Below are 25,037 nucleotides of genomic sequence, written 5' to 3' on the forward strand. Positions count from 1 at the left end.
AGCTCTTACAGTTAGGTCTTTGATCTATTTTTAGCTAACTTTTGTATACTGAAGACTGTGCTTTTAGCCCGTGTATTATTTTGCCTGTTGAGGGAAAAGGCCGTCACACAGTATTCCCGAGCCACATTTGGATCCCCTGTCCCTCGAGTCAGTGTAATGTCCCCTCGTCTATGAAACTCGTAGCATCCGCCCTGCTTCACCTTGAGAAGAGTTCATTGCTCCCTCCTCCGAGTCCCCAGAGTTCTGACACACAGCTCTACTCCGTGCTTGTCACCATCTAAAGCGTGTTGTAGCCAGAATCCCTCTCCCTGAGAGAGCAGTAGAAGACAGGGGGTCGGCAGATCCAGGCACCTTAGGTGAGTGTTGAAAGCACTGCCCCATTTCAGACCTACGAAATCAGAATTTCTGGGACCGGGATCCAGAATCCAGAATCCAGAAGCATTTCCTTCTGTCATTCAAGCATCTCTCCAGAAACGCTGCACTTCTTAAGCAAACTCCTCATGTGATTTCGGTGAATGCTGAAGTTTGAGAACCATTGTTTGAGAGCCTGAAAAGTCAGATAAAAGTGTTTGGACTTTTTCCTGAGGGTGTCAGGGAGCCGCAGAAGGATCCTGAGCAGAGGAAGAGCCAGCGTCTTGCAATTTTTATATTATCCACACATCTCATAGCTATGGCAATGCAAATCCTACCTAGTGGCACTGAGGTCGGTCAGAGGGGTCTGCTGCTCCAAAACACAGACATGTCTGTGCCACCCTTTTTGTGCCATCGGAGGAAGGGGTGGTTGCGACCGTTCCTGATCTGTAGGCCAGCTGCCCTTGCTGTGTAAGAAAAGGTTCCGTCATGCCGGGAGCCCTCAGTGACGAGCCTAAGCCCCAGAGGGGGTCCCACCAGGAGTGCTGAGAACAACTTGCAACTCGGGCCCCAGATCCTTGACAAGAATCAGCTGACCTCTGCATCTTCCATTCAGTAATCCCGATGCCTCCCAGGGCCCCTTTCTCTCCAGATCTGGGACCTGGAGTTAATGCCATGGAATAAACCAGAGCTATCCTGACTTTGCTTTATGCTACAGAGGTCGCCTGTGCATCGATGACCTCCGTTTGGGTTGGAAAAACCCAAACTCCAAATCCAAAGGCCACCTTCACCGTGAAGCGTCCCCATCCCCCCAGCCAGAGGTCACCCCTCACCTCCATCCCCCGTGATGTTACTTCTTTACCTGTATGGCCATTTCAGTTCAATGCCAAGTGCACAAATACCAGATCAAAGACTGTGTGGGGTCAGACCCCAGCTCGACCACTTACCAGCTGGGTGTCCCCATTTTACAGATCGGGGCACTGGGCTTTCCTTTATCGTCAAATGGAAATGATAATGGTAATCATTCTTATCGCGGGTTGCTCTAAAGGATTCAGTAAACTAAAACCTCAGATCTCAGAACAGAGCCTGACATGCCGTGAGGGCCGGTGTGCATTATTACTCACGGGATTCCGGAGCCGGGTGAGCCTGGTCGGAGGTCCTAGCCACTTCCTAGATACGTGACCTTGGGCACACTTAGCTTCCCTTTTCTTGACCGCAAACGGGGACCATAACGGTACGCGTGGTGTCAAGTTGCGAGGGTTCCCTGAGGCGAGGCTCACGGCCTGGCACATTTGAAGCGCTCAGTGGATGTTCACTGTTATTGCTGTTTTATAAACTCGTTATTTCAGCGTCTGCCTCCTTCCTCTGACTGGGCCATCTGCTCCTGGAGGAATCAAGGTGATTTTTGTCCATCAGGATTGGCAGTTTGTAGACAATGAACACTTGTTGAGTGAGTGAGTGAATGGATGAAGGAATGAACAAGGACCCAGATGAACAAAAGCGCAGTGCTACTACAGGACCCGGGGACAAGACAGAGGGACGGGTCAGCCCCCAGCCAGCCGTGGCAAAGCACCTTCTGTCATTAGCATTCAAGCATCTCTCCAGTGACACAGGGCTGAGTTCAGGAAAGGCGGGATCCAGCCCAGAGAAGTGAGAAAGGGCTTTCTTCCAGGAACGTCCTGCCTTCTGGATGTCAGGACCTGCTGTGTACCTTATCCCATTTGATCCTCCAGTAGCTCTGGAGGAGACAGTAGCACCTCATGGTCTCAGGCAGACTCCGGAGAGCAAATGCCTGAGTTCAGATCCTGGCTTTGCCATTAACCCGGCAAGAGATGTTAGCCCTCTGTGCCTAGCTTCCCCGTTTGTAACATGGAGGTAAATCAGCGCCCACCTCATGGGGTACAGAGATTAAACAACCTCTTATATCTGAAGTCCCTGGAACATGGTAAGCATTAAATATATGACAACTCATTATTATCAGTAGGTAGAGCTCAGAGATGCAGAGAGGGTGAATGACCATCCTAAAGTCACACAGCTTATACAAGAAACCGGGATGCAGAGCCAGGCCCATGGGAAGAGAGAGACCAGATTCAATAATAATAATAATAATAATAATAATAATAATATTCGGTGTTTACTCCGTGCCAAGTGCTGTTCTGAGCACGTTGCCTGTATCTCATCACAGCATCTCCACCACAACCCTAAAAAGTAGGTACTCTTATCCCCATTTCGCAGGCGAGGAGACCGAGGCCCGGAGAGGATAGGTCGCTTGTGCAAGGTCACACAGGTGGAGGTGACATCCTTCCCTTTTCAACACCCGTGTCGCTGTTGTGACCTGGTTCAGGGCATCTGAGTGTTGCAAAGAGGGAAGGCACCGGAGGGGGAGGAGAGGGTCTGGAGGAGCAGAGAGCATCGGAGCCTGCACTCAGTTCAAACCCGGAAGGCGTTACCTCGTGCCAGCTGACCAGACCCAAGGTTCCTCCCGTGTCCACTGTGTGTGTGTGTGTGTGTGTGTGTGTGTGTGTGTGTGTGTGACATGACGGGCTGTCTCCTTTCCTTACCCCTGCAGGTTTGCGACGGGCAAACTCAGTCCAGGCCTCCAGACCGGCCCCCGCCTCCGTGCAGAGCCCAGCCCCTCCACAGCCCGGGCAGCCAGGTACCTGCCGCCCCACCCCCACCTGTCACCCAGCTGTGACCCTGGGACCTCCCGTCCTTGCTTGCAGAGCCCGCCGGCTTCGTGCAGAGCCACAGCCACCACCAAAACCCTCAGAATGAGTAATCCTCCGGGCGGGCAGGTGGAGCAGGGGCCGGACAGAAGTAGTGAAATGCCTCGGCCTCTGCCCCCTTCCCTCCTCGTTGTCGGGTCACTCTCCGCCACCGTCCTTACCTCATACATCTGCCTCCTTCTCTCTCATTTCTTCGCATCTTTCCTCAAATTGGTTCCCTTGAAAAATGCAGCTGAGAGAACTCGCTATCTCCAAACTCCTCTCTCAAGCAAATGTTGGGGACACATGGTTCCCAGAACAGTAGTGTGAGATTCAGGAAAAATTGGTGGCCAAAGAGACGAGTCATATGGGAAAATCTAAACAAATGCGGATTGCATGAAACAATAGGAGTGATGCCTCATTGGTGCTGTTAACATTTTGCTCCATTTTTTTTTTTAACATTTATTCATTTCTGAGAGAGACAGAGCGTGATCTTAGCTTGATCATCGGCAAAGAAACCTCTTTCCAAATAAGGCCATGTTCCCAGGGACTGGGGGCTAGAACCTCAACATCCTTTGGGGGAATACAATTCAACCCATTGCAGAAGGTAGTTCTAAAAATTAATGTCATGAAAATTAAACAGCGCAGTGAGATTCTCAGTACGCTGGCCTGAGGAAGGTTCTGAGTCCGAGCTCTGTCCTTTTTTTGCTCAGAAGGGAAATTCACAAAGGTTAGAGACAAAGTGGCACCTGAATGAGACATTTCCACGATGGAGTCGGTATTGAAGGGCAGTGGAGACTGACGCGACTCTCTCCCTGTGTGGTTGAATGATCTTTCATGCCCCCTCGGCTCTCTCCCCGCCCCATCCCAGGCTTTGGGAAATGTAGTTGTAAAAATTCCGCTGGACCAGTAATGGCCCTGTAGCAGTGGGGGACTCCGGGTATAAACTTGCCCGTCCCCTCACAAACAATCCTTACTCCATTCGTCCATCAACCTCATAACAGCCCGTGAAACATGACAAGCAGGTACAGGCATCCTCGTTGTGTAGACCCAGGAAGGAAGCATTGGGGCTTGAACCCAGGCCTTTCTGACCCCAGAGTCCCCAGTGGGGCCATTCCTGCAGCCCTGGAGGCTCCTTCTCATCGCCTGCTGCCCTCAGGCCTGTGTCCACACCCCCGACATGAGGGGGGAGAGGCAAGAACAGGGAAATCATGCCACCTGTGCTCCACCCCTCTCTCTTTTCCCCATTCAGGGCCTCCAGGAGGCGGCAAAGCCAGCCCTGGGCCAGCAGGACGCTTTCCAGATCACAGACCAGGCAAGTGTTCCCCCTCCTCCCATACCTGTCCAGTGGCCACGCCCTCCCACCTCCTGTGAGAGAGCCCGGGCTGCCAGACCTTCCCCAGCTGTGCCCAGGGACCCATCGGATGAGCTCTGAGGGACCCCCTGATTCCAAAACTGTAGATACTCCTTACCAAGATTAAATAGAAAAGGACAGAGCGTACAGTGGTTAAGAGCACGGACTCCCCGGAGTCAAATCCCGGCTCCTTCACTTCCCAGCTACGTGACCCTGGGCAAGTCACTTAACTTCCTTCCCTGGGCCTCAATTTCCTTATCTCTAAAATGGGAGGGATGCCTGGGTGGCTTAGTGGGTTAAGTGCCCGACTTCAGCTCAGGTCATGATCTCATGGTTCGTGGGTTCGAGCCCCGCATCAGGCTCTGTGTTGACAGCTCCGAGCCTGGAGCCTGCTTCAGATTCTGTGGCTCCCTCTCTCTCTGCCCCTCCCCTGCTCGCTCTCTCTCTTTCTCTTTCTCTCTCTTAAAAACAAATCGAGAGTTGGGGCGCCTGGGTGGCTCAGTCGGTTGAGCGTCCAACTTCGGCTCAGGTCGTGATCTCATGGTTCATGGGTTCGAGCCCCGCGTCAGCCTCTGTGCTGACAGCTCCGAGCCTGGAGCCTGCTTTGGATTCTGTGTCTCCCTGTCTCTCTGCCCCTCCCCACCCCCACCCTCTGTCTCTTTCCCTCTCGAAAATAAGTAAACAAAAAATAAAATGGGAATAATACAAGGATTTACCTCACAGCATTGATGGGAGGATTAGACAAACGAATACACATAAAACTCTAGCACGTGACCTGGAGTGGACTAAGGTCATGCTAAGGGAGAGTGATTCTTGCATATGATGTTATGCATCATCTTCGGTTACCATGGCTACAGCTTAATCATTGCTTCCTAACTCACCAGATGCTATGTTAAGTAATATACATGTAGTAGGTTATATATTTTTGTAAGTTTATTTATTTTGAAAGAGAGAGTGTGCATGCCTGAGCAAGGCAGGGGAAGAGAGGGAGAGAGAGAGAGAGGGCTCCATTCTCTCAGTGAAGAGCCCGATGCAGGACATGATCTCACGAACTGTGAGATCATGACCTGAGCCACCCAGGTGCCCCTATCATGTAGTAGATAATTTTTAAAATATTAGCCGGTACTCTTTGAGTGCCTTCAGCGTCACAATTCCCACTTTACAGACGAGGAAACTGAGGCTCAGAGACTTTAAGTAACTTGCCCCGGGTCACACAGCGGAGATTCAGACCCAGGCTGTCTGGCTGCAGAACCACACCGCTGATCAGTGCCCCCCTGAGGTCTGTTCTGCCCACGTCTGAATCAGCTCCTGGGACTTGTTATGAGACATAGACTCCCGGGCCCCATTGCACTGCCTACTCAGTCTGGGTGGGGCCCAGGAACCTGCATTTTTGCGAGCTTCCCTAGGTGGTTTTGACAAAGGCAACATTCTGAGAATTGGTGAATGACATCATGGCCCCCCCCCCCCCCGCCCCATCCCCGTCGACTGGATACGGTGATCCTCCGTGGCCAGGCCGGGGTAGTTCTGGTGCAAGATTTGCCAAGCTCCTGGTATACAGTAGGCGCTCATGACTAACGGTAATGCTGCCACAGTGGCTCAGACACAGACACAGAGGCTCAGCTGCCTCTTTCCTGCCCTCTCCCCATCTCCTCTGCAGAGGTGGCTCCCGGTGAGCCCAGCTACGCAGGGGCCACCGCCCCAGCCCGGGAGGACAGAACAGGGGGAGCTGGGGGCTACTCAGCAGCTGGAGCCAGGGAGGACCGAGGGGGCCACCCACCGGGCCCCTATTCCCAAGCGGCTGCTGCGGCTCCCCAGCCCGCCGTGGCCCCTGCCCGCCAGCCCCCGCCCCCGGAGGACGAGGAGGAAGAAGCCAACAGCTACGATTCGGATGAAGCAAGTAGGTGGCACTTAGGGGAGGAGTGTTTGGGGAAAGTCACTTCGGGGCATCGTCCCCGGGGACATCAGAATAGCCCCCCCAGTATGCCAAGCCTAATAAGCTGTATCAATCAAGTTATAAAGATACAAGTTTGTGTTGCTGAATTCAAAAAATGACCTCCGCTTTCTAAAGAGAAGGTGCTGTGTATTTTTTATTGTGATGAAAAGCTTAACATCAAAGTTGCCATGTAAATCACTTATATATATATATATATATATATATATATATATATATACACAACTTATGTAAATCACACACATATATATATATATATACACATAATTTATTATCAAGTTAGTTAGCATACAGTGTATACAGTGTGCTCTTGGTTTTGAGGGTAGATTCCCATGATTCATCGCTTATGTACGACACCCAGTGCTCATCCCAACAAGTGCCCTCCTCAGTGCCCATCACCCATTTCCCCCCCTCCCCAGCCCCCCCATCAACCCTCAGTTTGTTCTCCGCATTCGAGTCTCTTATGGTTTGCCTCCCTCTCTGTTTAAAACTTTTTTTTTTCATTTAAATCACTTTAAAGAGTACAATTCAACTACATCGACAAGGCTCAGATGTTCAGTGTTTGGTGGGTCCACAAGTCAAGCAGAATTATACGACCCAGCATCTCACTTCTGCAATTATGTGTGTGTGTGTGTGTGTGTGTGTGTGTGTGTGTGTTTTACTAGTTTCCAAAACTCTTTGTTGTGTGTCTTCTGGAAGTAATTTTTTAACCATGATTCAAATATTTCTAGGCATTTCCTCTTGCATCCATTCCTTCAGTGATTTATACAATGCCTGCTGTGTCCCTCTCCCACTCGGACCCGAAGTCCTAGGGACACACACACACACACACACACACACACACACGCAGTGGCACTTATCCTGGGTGTGTGTGGAGCGGCAGGGGAGAGCTGGGGTGGCCGTTGTGAGCTGGAGGGAGGTGTGGAAGGACACGTGTCTGATCTAACATGTGTTGTGGGGTTGGGGGCGTCCCAGGGGCTCCGAGTCAGGGGGACAGACTGAACCCACTCAGAAGAAGTGGACGAACAGCCATGATCAGTGGTGTGGCTTGGTCCCCCCGTGTCACCCCTCCTTGTTGTAAACTGGGAAGCAAATACTGCCTCCCGCACGGAGCTGAGGGGATGATAAACTGAGGTACCCCCTGGGAGGTGAAACTGGCAGTCGTTATCATTATATAGTCCTAAACACACAGGAGGAATTATTAGTTATGTGGTATGCACATCAGAAGTAAAAACAGTCCATACTTGCTTATTTTGTGCCGGGCGCTTTTCTAAGTGTGTTCAGTGCACGTGCTCATCGAGTCTTCCTGCTCGGCCTGGGACTAGTTGCTTCTACTCCTCCTATTTCGCAGATAGTGAAACTGAGGCTCCGAGAGCTTCAGGGACCCGTCCAACCTCACAGGGCCAGCGAGTGGAGGGGCTGACGGTCGTATGGCTGTAGCAGATCAGCTGGGTGAAATAGATCAGGATGAAATATCAGCTGTCCCCTCTGTCCCCTGTGCTCTCCCACGGGTCATGGGTCTGCGGTCTCGGGAAAGGAGCGTAGGAAGGTCCACTGCCTTGTGAGCGACGAACTGTTTCCTGCCTCGGAAATGCACACTGTGTCCGGCCCACCTTTCCGCCTTTCTGCACACTGGCACTTGTGCCCAGAACCGTATCCACTGCTCCTTCCTTCAGCCTTAGGTGTCTCTTCACTGACCTGCCGAGCCTCGATGATCCCTCCCAGCTTGGATCTGTCCCTCTTACGAGCTGACGCCAGTGATTTATAACAATCCTATACTGTATTCAGCTCTATATACCGCTCACTCACTCATGCACTCGTCTTCATAACCAATAAGTACTTATCAAGTACATACTATGTGCCCCAAACTATTCTAGGTGCTAGAGACACCATGGCCAAAAAAAAAAAAAAAAAAAAAGGCAGCCAAGATGGCTAATCTAACGGAACTAACATTCTAGTGGAGAGAAACAGTTAACATACAAATGAGCTCATTTCAAACAGAGATAGCACAGCAGGAAGGAAATAAAGGCAATGGCCACGGGGGTGGCTGATTTAGATGGAGTGGTCGGCGAGGGCTTCCCTGAGGAGGTGACGTTTAAGCCGAGATGTGGATGATGAGAAGGTGGCAGCCACGTGAGGATCTAGAGGGAGAGTATTCCAAGCAGAGGTAACGGCAAATGCCCGGATTCGTTTATTCCTTTAGCAAGTAAGTGAGCACCGACTGTGTTTCCTGCACTGTGCCCAGTGGGGGCCCAGCAGTGAACAGGACAGTCACAGCGCTTGCCCTCATGGGGCTCTCAATCTAGCAGGATGGGAAGTCGTTAACTTGGCAATCGCACACCCGATTCACTGATCACAGGTGTGCTGAGGGCTCCAAAGTAGAGGAGGGTCTGCCGGGATGGCGAGTCCAGAGCAGGGACCGAGTCTTCCTCTCTGTAGGCTCAATGCCTGGACCAGACTGGGCACCTAGTAAGTGCTCAGGAAATGTTTGTCGAGTGACTGAATGAATGTTCTCTCGGTTCCTGCCTCTGCCCCCTTCAGCCACCCTGGGTGCCCTGGAGTTCAGTCTTCTCTACGACCAGGACAACAGCTCCCTGCACTGCACCATCATAAAAGCCAAGGTAGGTGAGAGGCCCAGCTGGGGACCTCTTAGGATGCCCTGGCATTTCTAGGGGACTCGGGGTTGGCGTGGGTTACCAGGCCTGTTGATCTGTGACCGTGACGGTAATGAGAAAGGGGCAGGAAGTAACCGTGGCCACTTCCTTTGGAGGACTTTCTTCAGGGGTGGTCTCTGGTGGGGGGGGAGGGGCTCACTGATCTGTAGCTCCCGGGAGCAGAGGCAGCCGGGCTTCAAGGGCAGAACTGGAATCTGCCCAAGAGGCGCCGCCCGGGGAAGCGGTGACAGCCTGACCTGACAGCTGACATGCCCACCGAGGGCTCCTTCTGTTGATGTGACTGTCGGGCTGGAGCAGCGGCTGGGGTGGGGGCAGGGGAACCATTGTTGCAGATGCAAGGACATCTCCCTGCTGCGGGCCCCAGGGGGAGTGAAGGGACTCACCTCCAGACCCCGAGGAAAGCTGGAGATGCCAGTGCAGATCCCAGAAAGTAACTGACCAGAGTTCCCCCCACTGCAAGCCTGGTCCACGTGGAAGAACAAACAAGAAGCAAGGCTCAGGAAGCAGACTGCCGGGTTCAAATACCAGCATTGCTTCCTGGCTGTGTGATTTGGGGAAAGTTACTTCGCCTCTCTGTGCCTCAGTGTGCCATTTGTAAATAGGGGATAATAATGTGCCTCTCCCGTAAGGATGACTGAGTACTTTTTTTTTTTTATTCTGAGAAAGACAGAGAGTGTGTGAGTGGGGGGGACAGAGAGGGGGAGGGAGAATCCCAAGCAGGCTCCACGCTGTCAGCGCAGAGCCCGATGCAGGGCTTGATCTCACGAGTTGTGAGATCATAAGCTGAGCCGAAGTCAAAAGCCAGACGCCCAACCGACTGAGCCAGCGGGGCGTCCCAAGGATGACTGAGTATTAAGAGGAAGGTGGCCACATCTTCCCGTCTGCCCAGGACAGTCCCTGGCCACGCCTGTGATGCTGTAATGATTAAAAGCCCCCCTTTTCACTTGCCTAACGCCCCAGTTTGGGAGATAAGCGAGGCTCAGCAGTGCCTGGCACCACTCCTGGGTCAACACACCCAGGTCGCGTCCTCGGAAGAGGCATTGAGCGTGTATTTTGTATCCGTCACCGTAGCAAGCACGTGCTTGCACCCACCCCCGGCCTCCAGTAGCACCGTGAGGGAAGCACATTCATGATCTCATTATATCTTCCTGGGAACCTCCGAGGTGGGGATCATTATTAGCCCCATTGTACAGATGGGGAAACTGAGTCCTAGAAAGGTTAAAGCCTGAGGTCACCCGGCAGGTAGGGATAGAGCTGGATTGGAGTCTGGCTCAATGCCCAGGCATTCAGTCCCCTCTTTCAGCTCCAGAAATGGGGGAATGCCACACCATGCCAGCCCCCTGGAGACAGGGCCACAGAAAACTCACACGCTCTCGGGCCGGGCTGGTAACGGAGGTGAGGAAGGTGCGTGAGATGTTCGGCTGTGATGGTAACTGTGGTCAACTGGACTGAGCAGGCCCCAAACAGAGACGTTCACATTCAGAGTTTAAAAGCACAGCGTCTGCCAGTTTGCAACGTTGGGACCCCAATAGTCATTCCAGAAACGTCGGCTAAATACCTCCTCTGTACCAGGCACTGTCCCGAATGCTGGCGATCCCAGGGTGAACAAGGGCTGGCCCTGCTTTGGGGCTCACTTTGGGGAAACAGCCAAGAAACTGTGGCCGTAGCATTTCCTGAGGATCACACACCCTCCGGGGCTTTCCACAGATTACTTTGTTCCCCTTCACCTTCACAGCAACCTATGAGGAAGGGTCTATCATCATCATCCCCATTTTATAGACGGACACACTAAGGCACAGAGGGATTAAGGGACCTGCCCAGATCACATAGCCAAGAAGTGACAGAGCTGGGATTTGAACCAGTGTAGTCCGGCTCAGGAGCCTGCGTTCTTACCCACGATGCTGCTCTGAGAGCTCTCCCCCTTGCACCCCGCTTTGTGGCACCGTCTCCATTGTCCACACTCGCTAGTGAGGGGCCCAGAGCTCGCCCTTCATAGGAGAGGTCTTCATCCCCCAAGAACATGAACAGATAGGGAAACAGGTGCACAAAGATGCATGACTTTGGGATTAGGGCTGTGAGAAGGGACAGCGGGAGCCCAGAGGAGGGACGTCTGCCCAGCCCGGGCCTAGGAAGTTGACAGAATGTGTCTGGGCCCTGGGAACTTGGGGTTGCTCATATAAACAAGCCCAGTGTAATCCCTGCCCCAAACTCCCTTCCCCCCCAGTGTCTCCCTTGAGCCTCATTCCAGCCCTGTGAGGGGGGCCAGGCAGACCTTGTGATCCCCCTTTTTATGGGTGAAGAAACTGAGGTCTCAGAAATGAGTACAGGGGCCAGGGCCAGAACTCAAGCCCTCTTGCCCCAGCTTCTCCTCCTCTCCCATCTTCCCTGTTCTGGAACATCGCCTCCCATCTCAGAAATAACGGTCCAGCCTTGGGGCGCCTGGATGGCTCAGTCGGTTGAGCGTCCGACTTCGGCTCAGGTCATGATCTCTCGGTTTGTAAGTTCGAGCCCCGCTTTGGGCTCTGTGCCAACAGCTCAGAGCCTGGAGCCTGCTTCGGATTGATTGTGTGTCTCCTTCTCTCTCTGCCCCGCCCATGCTCATTCTCTGTCTCTCAATAATAAATAAACGTTAAGAAAAAAAATTTTTTTTAAAAAAAGAAGAAATAACAGTCCAGCCTTAACGCAGCAGTTACCGTGGGCCAGGCTCTGTGCCCAGCACTTTACAGGTATGACTGTGTTGAAGTCATACCGCTCCATGAAACAGATACTGTCATCCCATTTGACAGATGTGGAAAATGAGGCTCAGGGAGGCTAAGGAACTTGCCCAAACTCACACAGCTGGGAAGGCGTCACACATGGCCAGGCTTCAAATCCTGTCTGCCTGATTCCGGTGTTCTTTCCAAGAGACTTCACTTCCCTTCTCTCTCTTTGGAAGAGGAAGCACACGGGTGCACCGATGGGCAGGACAGATGTCAGGGGCTGTGTCCCTTGCCTATGACGGTTGAGTGCCAGGCCCTCCCGAGGCCCTCATGCTGTTGCCCGTTCTCTTGCAGGGACTGAAGCCCATGGATTCCAACGGCTTGGCTGATCCTTACGTTAAGCTGCATCTCCTGCCGGGAGCCAGCAAGGTACCATATGGCCCGGGCCTCTCGGCAGGCTGGGCACATGGGCCCTGGCAGGCACCCAAGGTTCCCAGCCCAGAGCCTAAAATAGCCTTATCTGGCCCCAGCGCCCCTCCTCCCTGAGCGGCAAAGTCCTTGCAAGGGGTAAGGGACAGACAGGAGTCATTCTTCCCCAAGGGGCAGGCACTCTGCCCATTTCTCCAGCCCAGAAACCTGGGATCCAAGGAGCTGCCGAAGGCCAGGGGGGAGCAGAAGCCCGGTGGCTCCCCAGTGCTGACCGTGGCTCACTTCCCCCACTCACTTTACGCCCCAACCAAAGACTGCTCAGCTCTTAACAGAAATGAATAACTCTCTCCGGGCTGTGGGGCTAAGCGTTTGAGAAAATGTTCTGTTACTGAGTGAAAGTCAGTATATCGCGACCTTGCCCTGGGAAGGGAAAATGGAGTGAACTCTCCTCCCTTTGGATTGACCCACTCAGAAGACAAGGCTAGAAAGGAAAGGGTGCTTTCTTGAGTTTTGTTTTCTGGTTTGTTGACTTAATTTGATATGGATGTCCTAAAAACAAGGGCGACCGCACACTCGCTTATGTGATCTTGGGAAACTGCCTGTTAAAAATCTCTGCAAGTAGGAAATGCCACATCACACAAAAAGAGGACACACGTGCGTGCATTCACATGCATGTTCTCTCTCTTACCCTTTCTTTGCTTGGATCAAGGAGAGTCCCTCACCTGGCCGTGGCCAAACTTTGAAGTGTTTGGCTACTACTCATTCTAACTCCCCAGTGACATTCGCTTCTCCTTGAGACTCTTTGCTCAGTCCTCAATCCAAACTTGCTTTGCCAAAGCACCCAGTGAGTCATTTACATGTTAGTATGAATTAGATTTGTCACCAGGCCACCTCTTCTGGACATAGTGCGTGTTTAGCCTTCTCTCTTAGAACAAAATGAAAACTTTGTCCCCGAGGGAATTCAGGCATGGAGGAAGACAGAAGGAACCATTTCAATATCCCCAGAAATTGTTTCTTTACTGCCTAGAAACCGGGGACTCTTATTTATTTCTTTCTGGCCTATAAATCATATTTTTTTTTCCTCAGAGGAAGATGTCTCTGCTTTCTAATCTTAGTGGAAAGTTCAAAGAGAAGGACCAGTGCATGGAGGGAGGGGTGGCCCAATGTCCAGCATTGGTGATGGCTATAGCCATCACCCTACAGGATGCCCCTCACTCACCGAAAACATGCATTTGGGAACATCTGAGCCCCTGGATACTCGTAAGGGGAGAGGACTCCTACATCACCCGCCCACCCCCACCCCCAAATCAACCCAAAGGATAGGGCCACAGGGCTGGCTCCCCACCGAGGCAGGTGTCTGTCCATCTCTCTGGGCTCTAGTCCAACAAGCTTCGTACAAAAACCCTGCGGAACACCCGGAACCCCGTGTGGAACGAGACACTTGTCTATCACGGCATCACAGACGAGGACATGCAGAGGAAGACGCTCAGGTACCTGGCAGGAGGGTGGGCGGACAGGACACGGAGGCCGGGCAGATGGACACGTCTGTAGCTGCGAGGGGCCACTCTGGAAAATGTGTCTGCTTACTTTTTCCTTTCTTTTCCACTTCTACAAAAACAGTATAGTGCTGGTAGAAACTTTTGAAAACAGCGATAAACAAAACTCTTAACATCTTGGTGTCTGGACATTCGGGCTGTGTGTGTGTGTGTGTGTGTGTGTGTGTGTGTGTGTGTATTCATGCGTGTGACCTTGCGTGTGTGTGCCAACAGTTCTTCTAAAATTAAGTGTTTATATGGGACACCTGGGTGGCTCGGTTGAGCGTCCGACTTCGGCTCAGGTCATGATCTCGTGGTTTATGAGTTTGAGCCCTGCATTGGGCTCTGTGGTGACAGCTCGGAGCCTGGAGCCCGCTTCGGATTCTGTGTCTCCCTCACTCTCTGCCCCTCCCCTGCTCATGCTCTGTCTCTCTCTCTCAGTAATAAATAAACGTTAAAAAAAATTAAGTGTTTATAAAAATGGACCATCCAATAGGATGGTCTAATTAGCCTCTCTTACTTAACAATATATTGGTGCCATTTTATATTCTTCAGTGTTTTATTAAACTGCATTTGTAATTATAGAAGTCATAAATGAATACACGTTCCTTGTTATAAAAAAAAAAAATTACAGAGAAGGCAAAACTCCTTTTAAATGTTACCCCCCTCTGCCAGCCCAGGCCTTCTTCCTCCCTTTGTGAGTGTACACATGTTCATACTGCTGTTCAGAACCTATAAAGTATCATGTTGCATAGATCTGGAACTTTCCTTTTTTTCTTAACAATGTATCTTGGCATTATAGCCAGGAGAAGACATTTAGATCTGCCTAATATTTGACTGCTTCGGAGAGTTGTACAGAACAGCTTATCACACGTTTTTGAAAACGTTTTATAATTTAAATATTACAAAGACACAGAAGAGTGTAGAATGTAATAAAACAAACACCGACAAACTCAATACTTGGTCTTTTAGAAAATCTCACTCTTGCGCTGTATGTGCTGCTTTTTAAATTATTATTATCTTCAAGAAATAAAGCGCCACAGAAGCACGTCGAAGCTTTTCTTCTATACCCTTTCCTTCTCTTCCTTCCCTCGCAGGGCTAAACACCATACTGAATTTTATGGATATCATTCCCCAGGATGCTTTAGGCTTTAGCTGCATAACTACGTATCTATACACCGTGGTGGTATTATCTGGCATGTTTTTAAATTTTATGTAAATGTTTGCCAGTTTATTCAGCCATCGCCCTGTGGACGGACATCTAGGTTGTTTCCAGCTTCTATTACCAACAAAGTTGCAACAAGTATCCTTTATGGACGGACATTTAGGTTGTTTCCAGCTTCTATTACCAACAAAGTTGCAACGAGTATCCTTTATGGATGGACATTTAGGTTGTTTCCAGCTTCTATTACCAACAAAGTTGCAACAAGTATCCTTTATGCTTCCGTGTATACACACTGGTGTTTCCTTAGGATAGAAACGAAGTGAGCAGGCATTTGCTGCTTCATAGTATCCGCCGTTGTGGGGTTTGTTTTATTTTACAAATCGCACAAACGGCGTTTCAAATTTGGCTGTTCCATGCACATTCCCACCAGCTACAGTATTAGGTTAAGTAAACATTTCTATTGCAGGGTAACATCCACTTAGAAAAATGCACACATAAAAAAAAAAAACTGCACAGATTGATGAATTTTTACCACGTGAACACATCAGGATCCAAGAAGAGGACATTCCCAAGACCACAGACTCCCTGCCCCACCAGCGCCGTCCCCGTAGTGAGGACCCCTCCCTCGGGGCATTCACTGTCCTGACTTCCGACAGGACAAATGAACTCAGTCTGGTTTTGTACTTTACATAAACGGGATGGCACAACATGACCCTTTGTGTCCGCCTCCTTTCACTTAATACTATGTTCGTGACACACACCCAAGTTGTTGCTTGTGGCTGTAGATCGTTGATGCTTGTCGCTATTTAGTATCCCCTGGGGTGACGATGCCACAGTTTTATGTGTCCGTTCTACTGCTGAGGGGCATTTGGTTGGTTTTCATTGGGGGGCTATTACAATAGTACGGCTGGGAACATTCGAGTCACATATTGTGCATGCTTTTCTTCCTAGGAGAGTAAGGGTTGAATTGTAGTGTATGTGCACGTTCAGCTTTAACAGAAAACTGCCAGTTTCCCAAAGAGATTGTACCAGTTGCCACTCTTAACAGCAGTGCACGAGAGTCCTGGGTCTTCCCCATCCTCATCAACACATTTCCATTTTGGCCATTCTGGTGGCTGTGCCGTGGTGTCGCAATTCTGGTTTTGCATTTCCCCGATGATTAATTACAACACTGTTTTCTCTTTCATTTTTTTATGTTTCTTCCTTTTTGAGAGTGAGGGAGACAGAGTGCGAGCAGGGAAGGGGCCGAGAGAGGGGGAGACACAGAATCCGAAGCAGGCCCCAGGCTCTGAGCTGTCAGCACAGAGCCCGACGCGGGGCTCAAACCCACGAACCGCGAGATCATGACCTGAGCTGAAACCAAGAGTCGGATGCTTAAAGACTGAGTCACCCAGGCCACCCCCCTTTAAAAAAAAAAAAAGTTGATTGCAGCAGCTTTCTTCGTAATAGCTCAAAACTAGAAATGGATCAAAAGCAAATACCCATCAGTAGCACAAGTATCATGGTATAGTTTCACAGTGGAATACTATACAGGAGGGAAAATGACAAATGCCTATAGACGTAGATGAAGCTTATCTTTGAGGGAGGTCATGACAAGGAGGGACCTTGAGGATCTTCCAGGAGCCAGAACATTCTATATCTTGAGGTGGGTGGTGGTTACATCAGTGTATACCTATGCAAAAATTCAGCAAGTTATAAATTTAAGATTTGTACACATTACTGCTTGTAAGTTATACGGTAATAAGGAAGAAACAAAGTACCTGGCCTAGTGCTCAAAAAATAGGAAACTGAAATATTCCTATGCGCACGACACATTCCTTGTCAGTATCGATCACAGCTCTTGGTACATAGTAGGTGCTCAATATAGGCCCTTCTTTCTCTCCCCACCCCTTCCTTATGTTGATCGCAGGATCTCTGTCTGTGACGAGGACAAATTTGGCCATAACGAGTTTATCGGTGAGACCAGATTCTCACTCAAGAAACTGAAGCCTAACCAGAGAAAGAACTTCAACATCTGCCTGGAGCGGGTGATCCCGGTGAGCGCCTTTGCCTCGAGGGTGCGATGGGGGAGAAGAGTTTGGGGGCTGGGGCCTTCCTCTGGGGCCTGCAAAGGGGGTGATAGATCTGCAGGGTGCCCGACAGTGGAGGTGGGAGGGGGATTTCAGGTCAGAACATCGGGATGGCATCCTGGCTCTTCAACCCTGTACCGACATCACTTCTCTGACGTCCGCGTCCTCCTCGGTGACATTGAGAAGGGCAGTGTGGTGCAGCAGTGTGGCCTGTCTGGGTTCAAAGCCTGGCTCCGCCATTTCCCTGGTCCCTGGCCTCGGCCAAGGGTCTGAACTATTCTGAGCCTCCGATTTTCTAGTCTACAACATGGGCATCCTAACAGGACTTTCGCCATAGGACGGTTGTGTGATACATACAATCAGAACAGAACCTAGGGTCTAATAGCCATTTGTAAATTAACTGTTGCTATTGTAGAAAATAATACTGCCTCACCCCCCCTTGTCGGTCACGAATTCCTAAAGCACCGCGCAGATCAGCGGGCGACAGGGTAGCATAGTGCTTAAGATATGGGCTCTGGAGCCAGACTCAGGCTCTGGCACTTCTAGTATAATCTGAGCCCAATGATTTGACCTCTCTAGGCCTCAATTTTCTCATCTGTAAAATGGACTAATGTAGCAAGTACCAACTTCATAAGGTCTTTGAAGGATTAATCTGAGACTACCTATAGAGCATTGGAGCTGTTACTGCTATGTGCTGCTTGCCTTTTGGGAAAAAACAGGAACCAAACCAAGGCGCTCCACTTGGAGATTGGAGAATACCAATCTATACCTCGGAATCAACTGGGGATTTGTATTGTTTTCAATTGTTTCTATAGTTCAGTGTACTTAAGTAGCAAACTTACAGGAACAGCACAGAGGACCGACGACATTAAAAAAACAGGTAGGACTTGTAGGACAACTCAGAATGGTGAATGGAGGGAATCTACCACGTGATTTAAAAAAAAAGCCACTTGGGGCGCCTGGGTGGCTCGGTCGGTTGAGTGTCCGACTTCGGCTCAGGTCATGATCTCACGGTCTGTGAGTTCGAGCCCCGTGTCGGGCTCTGTGCTGACGGCTTAGAGCCTGGAGCCTGTTTCAGATTCTGTGTCTCCCTCTCTCTGTGACCCTCCCCCGTTCATGCTCTGTCGCTCTCTGTCTCAAAAATAAATAAAAACGTTTAAAAAAAAAATTAAAAAAAAAGCCACAAACACCGTTTAGCTGCCGTCGATAAGAAATTTCCTTGTTTAAAAAAAAAATCCAAATGCTGGCATTGTCCAGAAAAATGTAACTGGTTTATTTAAGATCGTTATAAAGTTGAAGCTGCTGAATCGTGTTCATTGAAACATGTTCACTTGCATTAATGCTTTAGGTCTCTGCATTTGCATTAAAAATTCACACACAAATGAAAATGGAGAAACTGTTAATACCTGATTTCTGTCCCCTGTGTTTTCCCTTGCAATCATATACTCAGGTAACTTTTGATTCCCATGGGGGAAAAAAAAAAAAAGTACCTAACGTTCAGAGCCACCAATAACAGGAAGAAAAAAATTTTCTGTAATGTTTAGATAGTTTTGAGAGAGAGAGCGCACACGAGTATGAGCAGGGGAGGGACAGAGAGAGAGACACCCAAAGCAGAGTCGGCACAGTCAACTCACCGACCTTGAGATCATGATCCAGAATCAAGAGTCAGGTGCTTAACCGACGGAGCCACCGAGGCACCTCCAAATGTTATCTATCATAGTGGATTCTTAAGCACCTTCTCCGTGTGTGTGGTGCACTAGCTGGATGTCTTTCGGCACAATGTTGCACGTTTGGCATGGAGCGTCTTCAAAGAGGCCCGCCGGCTAGGCCTCACTGCCTCCTGCAAAGTCTAATGGCTGCACTCCGGAAGCGCAGATCTGTTTTGCAGTCCTGAGCAATTTCTCGCGCCAGATGCCGGAAAGGAAGTTTGCGGATCAGAAGTTCAGTGGACTTCTGATAACATCTAATTTCACCCAAGGCCACAGGGCCAGGCCTGTGACGATGAGGTTTCTTCACCCTCCGGTAGAGGGCGCACTCTTGCAAGCAGCTTTTGTAACCTGTGGCTTCCTTGAGGCTTTCCCCCCGCCCCGCCCGTTTTCGAGCAGTCTGCTTTGTATGAGCCCTGGCACGGACAGGGCTTCTTACCCGCCTTCTCCTTCGGCTGGAGCACGGCTGGAGGTGTTGAGCGAGGCTGGCACAGCGGAGGCTGCAAACACAGTTCTCAACTGGAGATTTTTAAACCGGAGTTTCTTTCTTTTTTTTTTTTTTTTTTTTTTTTAAATATGAAATGTATTGTCAAATTGTAAACCGGAGTTTAAACCACATGTTAAACCAGAGCTTAAACTATGATTCGTGGGGATCTCCCTGGAGATCCTGACTTAGTGAGGTAGGGTGGGACCCAGCACTCTGTATTTTTAGAGACAAAACAACCTGCCCATTTTACATACGGGCCACCTTGGGCCCACAGAGGGGAGCGAGCTGCCAAGGTTATGCCACAAGTCAGTGGCTGTGCTCTCACGCACCGGCCAGAGCCTAGCTCTCCTGCAGCCACCAGTGTGACTCTTCCCCCTGGGCAGCGGGCCAGCTCCCCACAAGGACTCCGTGGGGGGCGGGAGGGGAAGTCCTACAGCATCCTCCCACCAGATGGCCAGCCCGAGGATGGAATATCCCATGTGCCGCACCATGTTTCTATAGCATAGGCAGAAGAACAAGACAGAGCAAGGAAAATTGCAAGAAGCAATTTGCCCCAAATGCCAGGCTCCAAATAAATCATTAAAGACAATCCTAAGAGTGAAGAATTGGCTCTGGCTCTTTTCCTAGAAACAGCTGGTTCTTCAGACCTCCTCCTCCATCCCCCACTCAGTGAGTCCAGCTGGTCAGGACAGTGGCCGGGCCCCCACCTGGGTTATCTGCTTCCGAGTCTGCCCATCTTGCTGTGAGGGATGCAGCCAGCCCCAGAGGCACAAAGGTGGCGGGGACAGGCAGGGGCCTGGAGCCGCCGCAGGACATCTTTTGCTCTTTGTCCTTAACCTTCCCACCGCCAACTACCCCCACATGCCCCACGAAGAGCAGGGGCCTCGCAAGTGCTGTCCCTTCCCCCCACCCCCGCCCCGGACCTCAGTTTTCCTCATCTCTGTAGTGGGGAGGTTGGATTTAGGCAGTGGTTTCCACATTGTGTTCCCCAGAGTCCTAGGATCCCACAAAAGGACCTTAGGAACCAAGGGGGGTTCAGACCCCAAGCCCCCTGTGCCAACTCTACCAAAGCAGATGAAATCTTACCTGTTTTATGAGTGGGGTGCCCGGCCACTTCTTGGCTATGTGACCTCCGGCAAGTGGCTTAACCACTCTGACCCTCAGTGTCCTCATCTGTCAAATGGGATAGGAATACAACCTGCATCATAGGCTATTGTGCATTAACGTGGTCTGTCAAATGGTTAACATTACATAAACTTTATCTAAAACAAGGGGAGCTGGAGGACCACAGAAGTTTGGAGAAGTCACCCTCGTGGCTCTGGCTGCTAATGGAAGGATGTGGGTTTCCGATCCTTCCCATGTAAGGAGATGAGACTCATAGACTCACGTTATCTTTCCTTTCTGTTTCTTTCCTCTAAGATGAAGCGTGCTGGAACCACCGGGTCAGCCCGAGGCATGGCCCTTTATGAGGAGGAGGTGAGCACTCAGTGGGTATTGAAGCCACAGTCAGGATCTGCCAATTCTCTTTTCTCTCCCTCCCAGCCCCTTCCTTATTCTTTCCCCCAAAACCACTTGCCCGTCGGTATACCACGAGAGAAGTACCCCTTCCCATTAGAACATGAGACCAAATGGATGCTCCTCCCGTCTGGAGCCCCCAAGGCCAAGAAAGCCCACCCTCTCACACCCGGGGCACACCCTTGAGTTCCCCTGCCTTGTTGGCAGAAGCTCTGCTGAAAAATTCTGCAGGACTAAAGCAATGCCACTCTCCCTCCGTGGGGACCTAGGACAGGCTGGCTGGGGCTGGGGTTGGGCTACATATCTGTGCCCTCTGCCCAGGTCCCTCATGGGACCCCAGGGACTACAGTGGTGAGAAAACTGTTTTACTCAGGCAAATCTGAGTTCAGAGTCAGACTGGAACCAGGGTCCAGCCCCACCTCCAATCACTCAGGGCTCTGTCCTTGTCTAAGTCAGAGTAAAGCCCCAGGCCCCCAGGTGCCTTCACTGCTAGCCCGACTTTCTGGTCTCTGGAGACTGGGGCGCATCTGCTGTCCATGGTGCTGACCGTGCTGGGGCGGGCCAGCGCCTCCTACTTTCCACAGGCTCCTCCCTCCTGCCAGTCATCCGTCCCGTTGCCTGGCCCCCTCCCCTTCCTAGACCCATATGCCCTCTTCTTCTACAGCAGGTGGAACGAATTGGTGACATAGAGGAACGCGGCAAGATCCTGGTGTCCCTCATGTACAGCACACAGCAGGGAGGCCTCATCGTGGGCATCATACGCTGCGTGCACCTGGCCGCCATGGATGCCAATGGCTACTCAGATCCATTTGTCAAGCTGTGAGTCACTGGGACTGTGGATGGACCCCAGATGGGGTCCTAGATCGTTGCAAAGGGAGAACCTAGAGAATTTCCCCAAGATCATTGAACGTTGAGGCTCAGAGAAGGGAATGAGCGTGCCCAGGGTCACACAATGAGGTGATGTCCAGAACTGGCTAGAGTGTGAGTCTGGGGCCTCAGACAGTCAGACCGCTGTGTCGCTCGCCCGTATGAGGAGTTTTGTGACTCTGTCCTCTCCAGTGGGAGAGAGGCAGTCGGCAAGTTGCAGTAACCCCATTTGGAGCCCCCTGGAATCAGCAACACATCCCTCCAGCAGTCCAGAGCCTCACCACTGAAGAAGCAATTCCAGCATTTCCCAGTCTGGAAATGCTCTAAGGCCTTAGACTTTGGTTATTCCAGTAATCGCCACCATGGGGAGTAAGAGAGACGTGTTATCTGTGTTAGTCCAGGTCCTCTGGAATGATGCCAAGATGGGATTCAACAAAGGTTCACTAGGAGAAACGCCTGAGTGAGGGAAAGCAGGGAGGGAGTGGGAGAGGCCACCGTGTGTGCGAGAGCGGAGAGGGGAGGTGGGAGCCAGTGGAAGCATACTAGATGCAAGTTCGGCGAGACCGCCCGAGTCCTCAAGGCCCAAATCAGCCACCAGACGAGTCCCATGTCTCCTAGGAGGGGGCCCTGCCACCTTCAGTCATCAGCTGGGAGCAGGGTCTTGGCACGAACGTGGCTGGATTTCCAAGTGCAGCAGCTGGGGTCTAGGTCAGTTATGCTGTGGCTGGAGGTCCACCCGGCACGTTCTCGTGGCCACCACTGAATCAGACGTGGGGCTCCTCTCCCATCTCTGCCAGCTGCTAGCTGTGTAACTATAAGCAAGTTGTGTTTCTGTCGATATGGTAGAAAGCCTGGGCTCCGGGTCCAGACTGCCTGGGTTTGAATCTTAGAGCCGGTAGTCTTCAGTGTTCTCCAGCTGTGTGACCTTTGGCTAGTGCCTTCACATCTCTGGCCCTCGATGTCCTCATCTGTAAAACGGGAAGAGTAATATTGGCCATGAGGTTCTCTCCTCCAAGGAGCAGACACCAAGACTACGTGAGAGGTGCAAGAGATTTATTGGGGAACATGCCTGTGAAGAAGATTTGAGAGGGAGTGAGAGGAGGGTCAGAGGAGAACAGGTGGGGAGGAGGGGGGACGGTTGGGCAGGGAAAGTCGAAGATTGAAGGGCAGTTCTGAGGAAGTTTTGACGCAGGCTGTGGGGAATCCTGGAGTGCAAAGTCACTCGGAGGGGCCCTGCACCTCCCAGAAATGGGGCTGCCTCCTGTCCCTGCCGGCCCAGGTACGGGAGCTGCCCAGGGCAAGCGCAGCCACAGTGGGAACATCGGGGTGAAATCAGAGTCCAGCAGCTTGTCAGCCAGTTTTGCCCCCTGCGGTTGGAGATCTGAGAGATGTGTTTTCGTGGGGTCCGGAACGTAGTAAGTGCTCCATAAATATGTGCCATTATGGTTATAAATCACCACCACCACTAGTCCTACTCACGGCAAAGGGTGCTCATTGTTCCCTCCAGCCTGGGAGACGCTCCCTCCCACTGACTACCTTTCATAATCGAAAGCAATGCTTCCCTTCGGGTCATGGCTAAAACTCAGTGTGGACTTTGCTTCAGATTTTCTTCGAATGAGGAGTTAGTGAACAAAAGAACCCACGTGTCAGGGGTGAGTTTGATTTCTGGGAGTCATTGGCTTTTATTTTCTCATACGGTCCAATAGAGAAAATTGGCTCATGGACTACTGTCCTGCCCTCCATTACATCCCAGCCACATGCAAATTGTTTTTCTTAAATAATTCTCCCTCCCACCCCTTCTCTCATCTGCCCAATCTCTGCAGAAGCAGGAGCATTGCTGAGGTCACCAGGAAAACAGCTGCCCTGGTGGCCATTGTGGGAAAGCTAAAAGGAGGCCATTAATCGGTTTAAGACCAAATAAAGATTTTCAAAATCAGAATTGATTTTATCTCTTTAAATTTTTTTTTAATGTTTCTTTTTGAGAGAGAGAGAGTGTGTGTGAGTGGGGGAGGGACAGAGAGAGAGAGAGATACAGAATCTGAAACAGGCTCCAGGCTCTGAGCTGTCAGCACAGAGCCCGACGCGGGGCTCAAACTCATGAACTTTGAGATCATGACCTGAGCCGAAGTTGGACACTCAACCAACTGAGCCCCCCAGGCGCCCCAATCTTATCTTCATCGTCGCTCAGCACCTCATACTTTCAGTACCAACTTTGTGTCTCTTCTTGAAAAGTATCCTCAGGGCGCCTGGGTGGCTCAGTGGGTCCTGTTTCAGATTCTGTGTCTCCCTCCCTCTCTCTCTCTCTCTCTGTCTCCCTCTCCCTGCCCCTCCCCCACTTGTGCTGTATGTCTCTCTCCCTCAAAAATAAATAAACATTACAAAGTAAAATTCACAGATGAATAAAATTATCCTCACGGGCTGTGGGAGGTACAGGCTTCCAGTCATGGAATGGATGAGTCACAGGGATCATAGGTACAGCGTATGGAATAGAGTTGATGGTGTTGCAGTCGTGTCGTATGGTGACGGGTTTGGTGAGCACGGTAGAAGCACAGACTTGTCCAGTCACTGTGTTGTGCCCCTGAAACTAATGGGACATTATACGTCAGCTCTACTTCAATAGAAATAAAGAAATAAAATAGATTGTCCTCCAAAACCCTTCTGTAAGTAAGAAAAAAAAAAAAAACGTTTGCCCTCTTTAGAGACTGGGCACCTGGGGTATGCCAGAGCTACAGTCAGGTTCAAAGTTGCACAGCGAGTGATAGCTTTAATCCGAATCCAAATATCCCCACTCCCAAGAGTTGTTGGCCTATTTTATTTATTTGCCCAGAAGAAATTAGTTGAGCACCAACTATGTGCCAGGCATTGTGCCTACACTGGGGAAGAGCCTTCTAGGCAGAGGTAATGGTATGTGCAAAGGCCCCGCGGTGGAAAGGACAGTGAATGGGGAGTGGGGTGAAGAGCATGGTGCAAGACCAGGCTGGGCCGGGGCACGGACCCAATCATACAGCGCCTTAAAGGCCACATCAAGGATTTTGAACTTTACCCTGAGGTCGAAGGGGGGGCCGCCGACCAGTTTTGAGCAGGATTTACTATAATCAGATTGGCTTCTTCTCCTTTCTGTCTACACAGTCACCGTCTCCCCAGGACTTGGGGGCAGTCTAAGGGGTAATAGTGAGACTCCAGTCACCACCATCTAGGCTTTCAATCCGATCCCTTGGGAGAAAATACTGGCTGGGAGCATGGACTCCATAGGCAACAGCTGGGTCAAGTCCCCAGCTGTGTGACCGGAGGCACGTGTCTCAACTCTGGATGCTCAATTTCCTTGTGTGTAAAACAGGTGGCCGTAACTCCACCGTCTAGGGTTTGTTGAGAATTAAATGTACCTACGGTCCTTAGCGCAGTCCCCGGTAGATGCTCCAGTGCACGTTGGCCATCGTTAATGTTGATTCACTTTCTGATTTGTTCATTTACTCTCCTGACGCCGGACGGCACCTTTGGGGTCATCAAGAGGCTGCTCTTACTCGTTTAA

At 50.8% G+C, this 25,037-nt stretch overlaps 1 protein-coding gene across 5 annotated transcripts in view; it reads left to right on the plus strand.

Moving 5' to 3' along the window:
* RPH3A (rabphilin 3A) overlaps window positions 1–25,037 on the plus strand; it is a 274,475-nt gene that overhangs the window by 243,438 nt on the left and 6,000 nt on the right. For all 5 annotated transcript variants that reach the window (XM_081790687.1, XM_081790686.1, XM_081790685.1 and 2 more), the window contains 9 exons: window positions 2,921–3,007; window positions 4,309–4,371; window positions 6,068–6,307; window positions 8,903–8,982; window positions 12,090–12,164; window positions 13,545–13,654; window positions 16,774–16,900; window positions 20,546–20,602; window positions 21,306–21,460. In XM_081790687.1, the coding sequence (XP_081646813.1) occupies window positions 2,921–3,007; window positions 4,309–4,371; window positions 6,068–6,307; window positions 8,903–8,982; window positions 12,090–12,164; window positions 13,545–13,654; window positions 16,774–16,900; window positions 20,546–20,602; window positions 21,306–21,460 (994 nt within the window). The remainder of the gene's footprint in view (window positions 1–2,920; window positions 3,008–4,308; window positions 4,372–6,067; window positions 6,308–8,902; window positions 8,983–12,089; window positions 12,165–13,544; window positions 13,655–16,773; window positions 16,901–20,545; window positions 20,603–21,305; window positions 21,461–25,037) is intronic.

This window comes from Panthera onca, chromosome D3 (genome assembly GCF_046562875.1).
Source record: "Panthera onca isolate mPanOnc1 chromosome D3, mPanOnc1 haplotype 2, whole genome shotgun sequence".
Lineage (NCBI taxonomy): Eukaryota > Metazoa > Chordata > Mammalia > Carnivora > Felidae > Panthera > Panthera onca.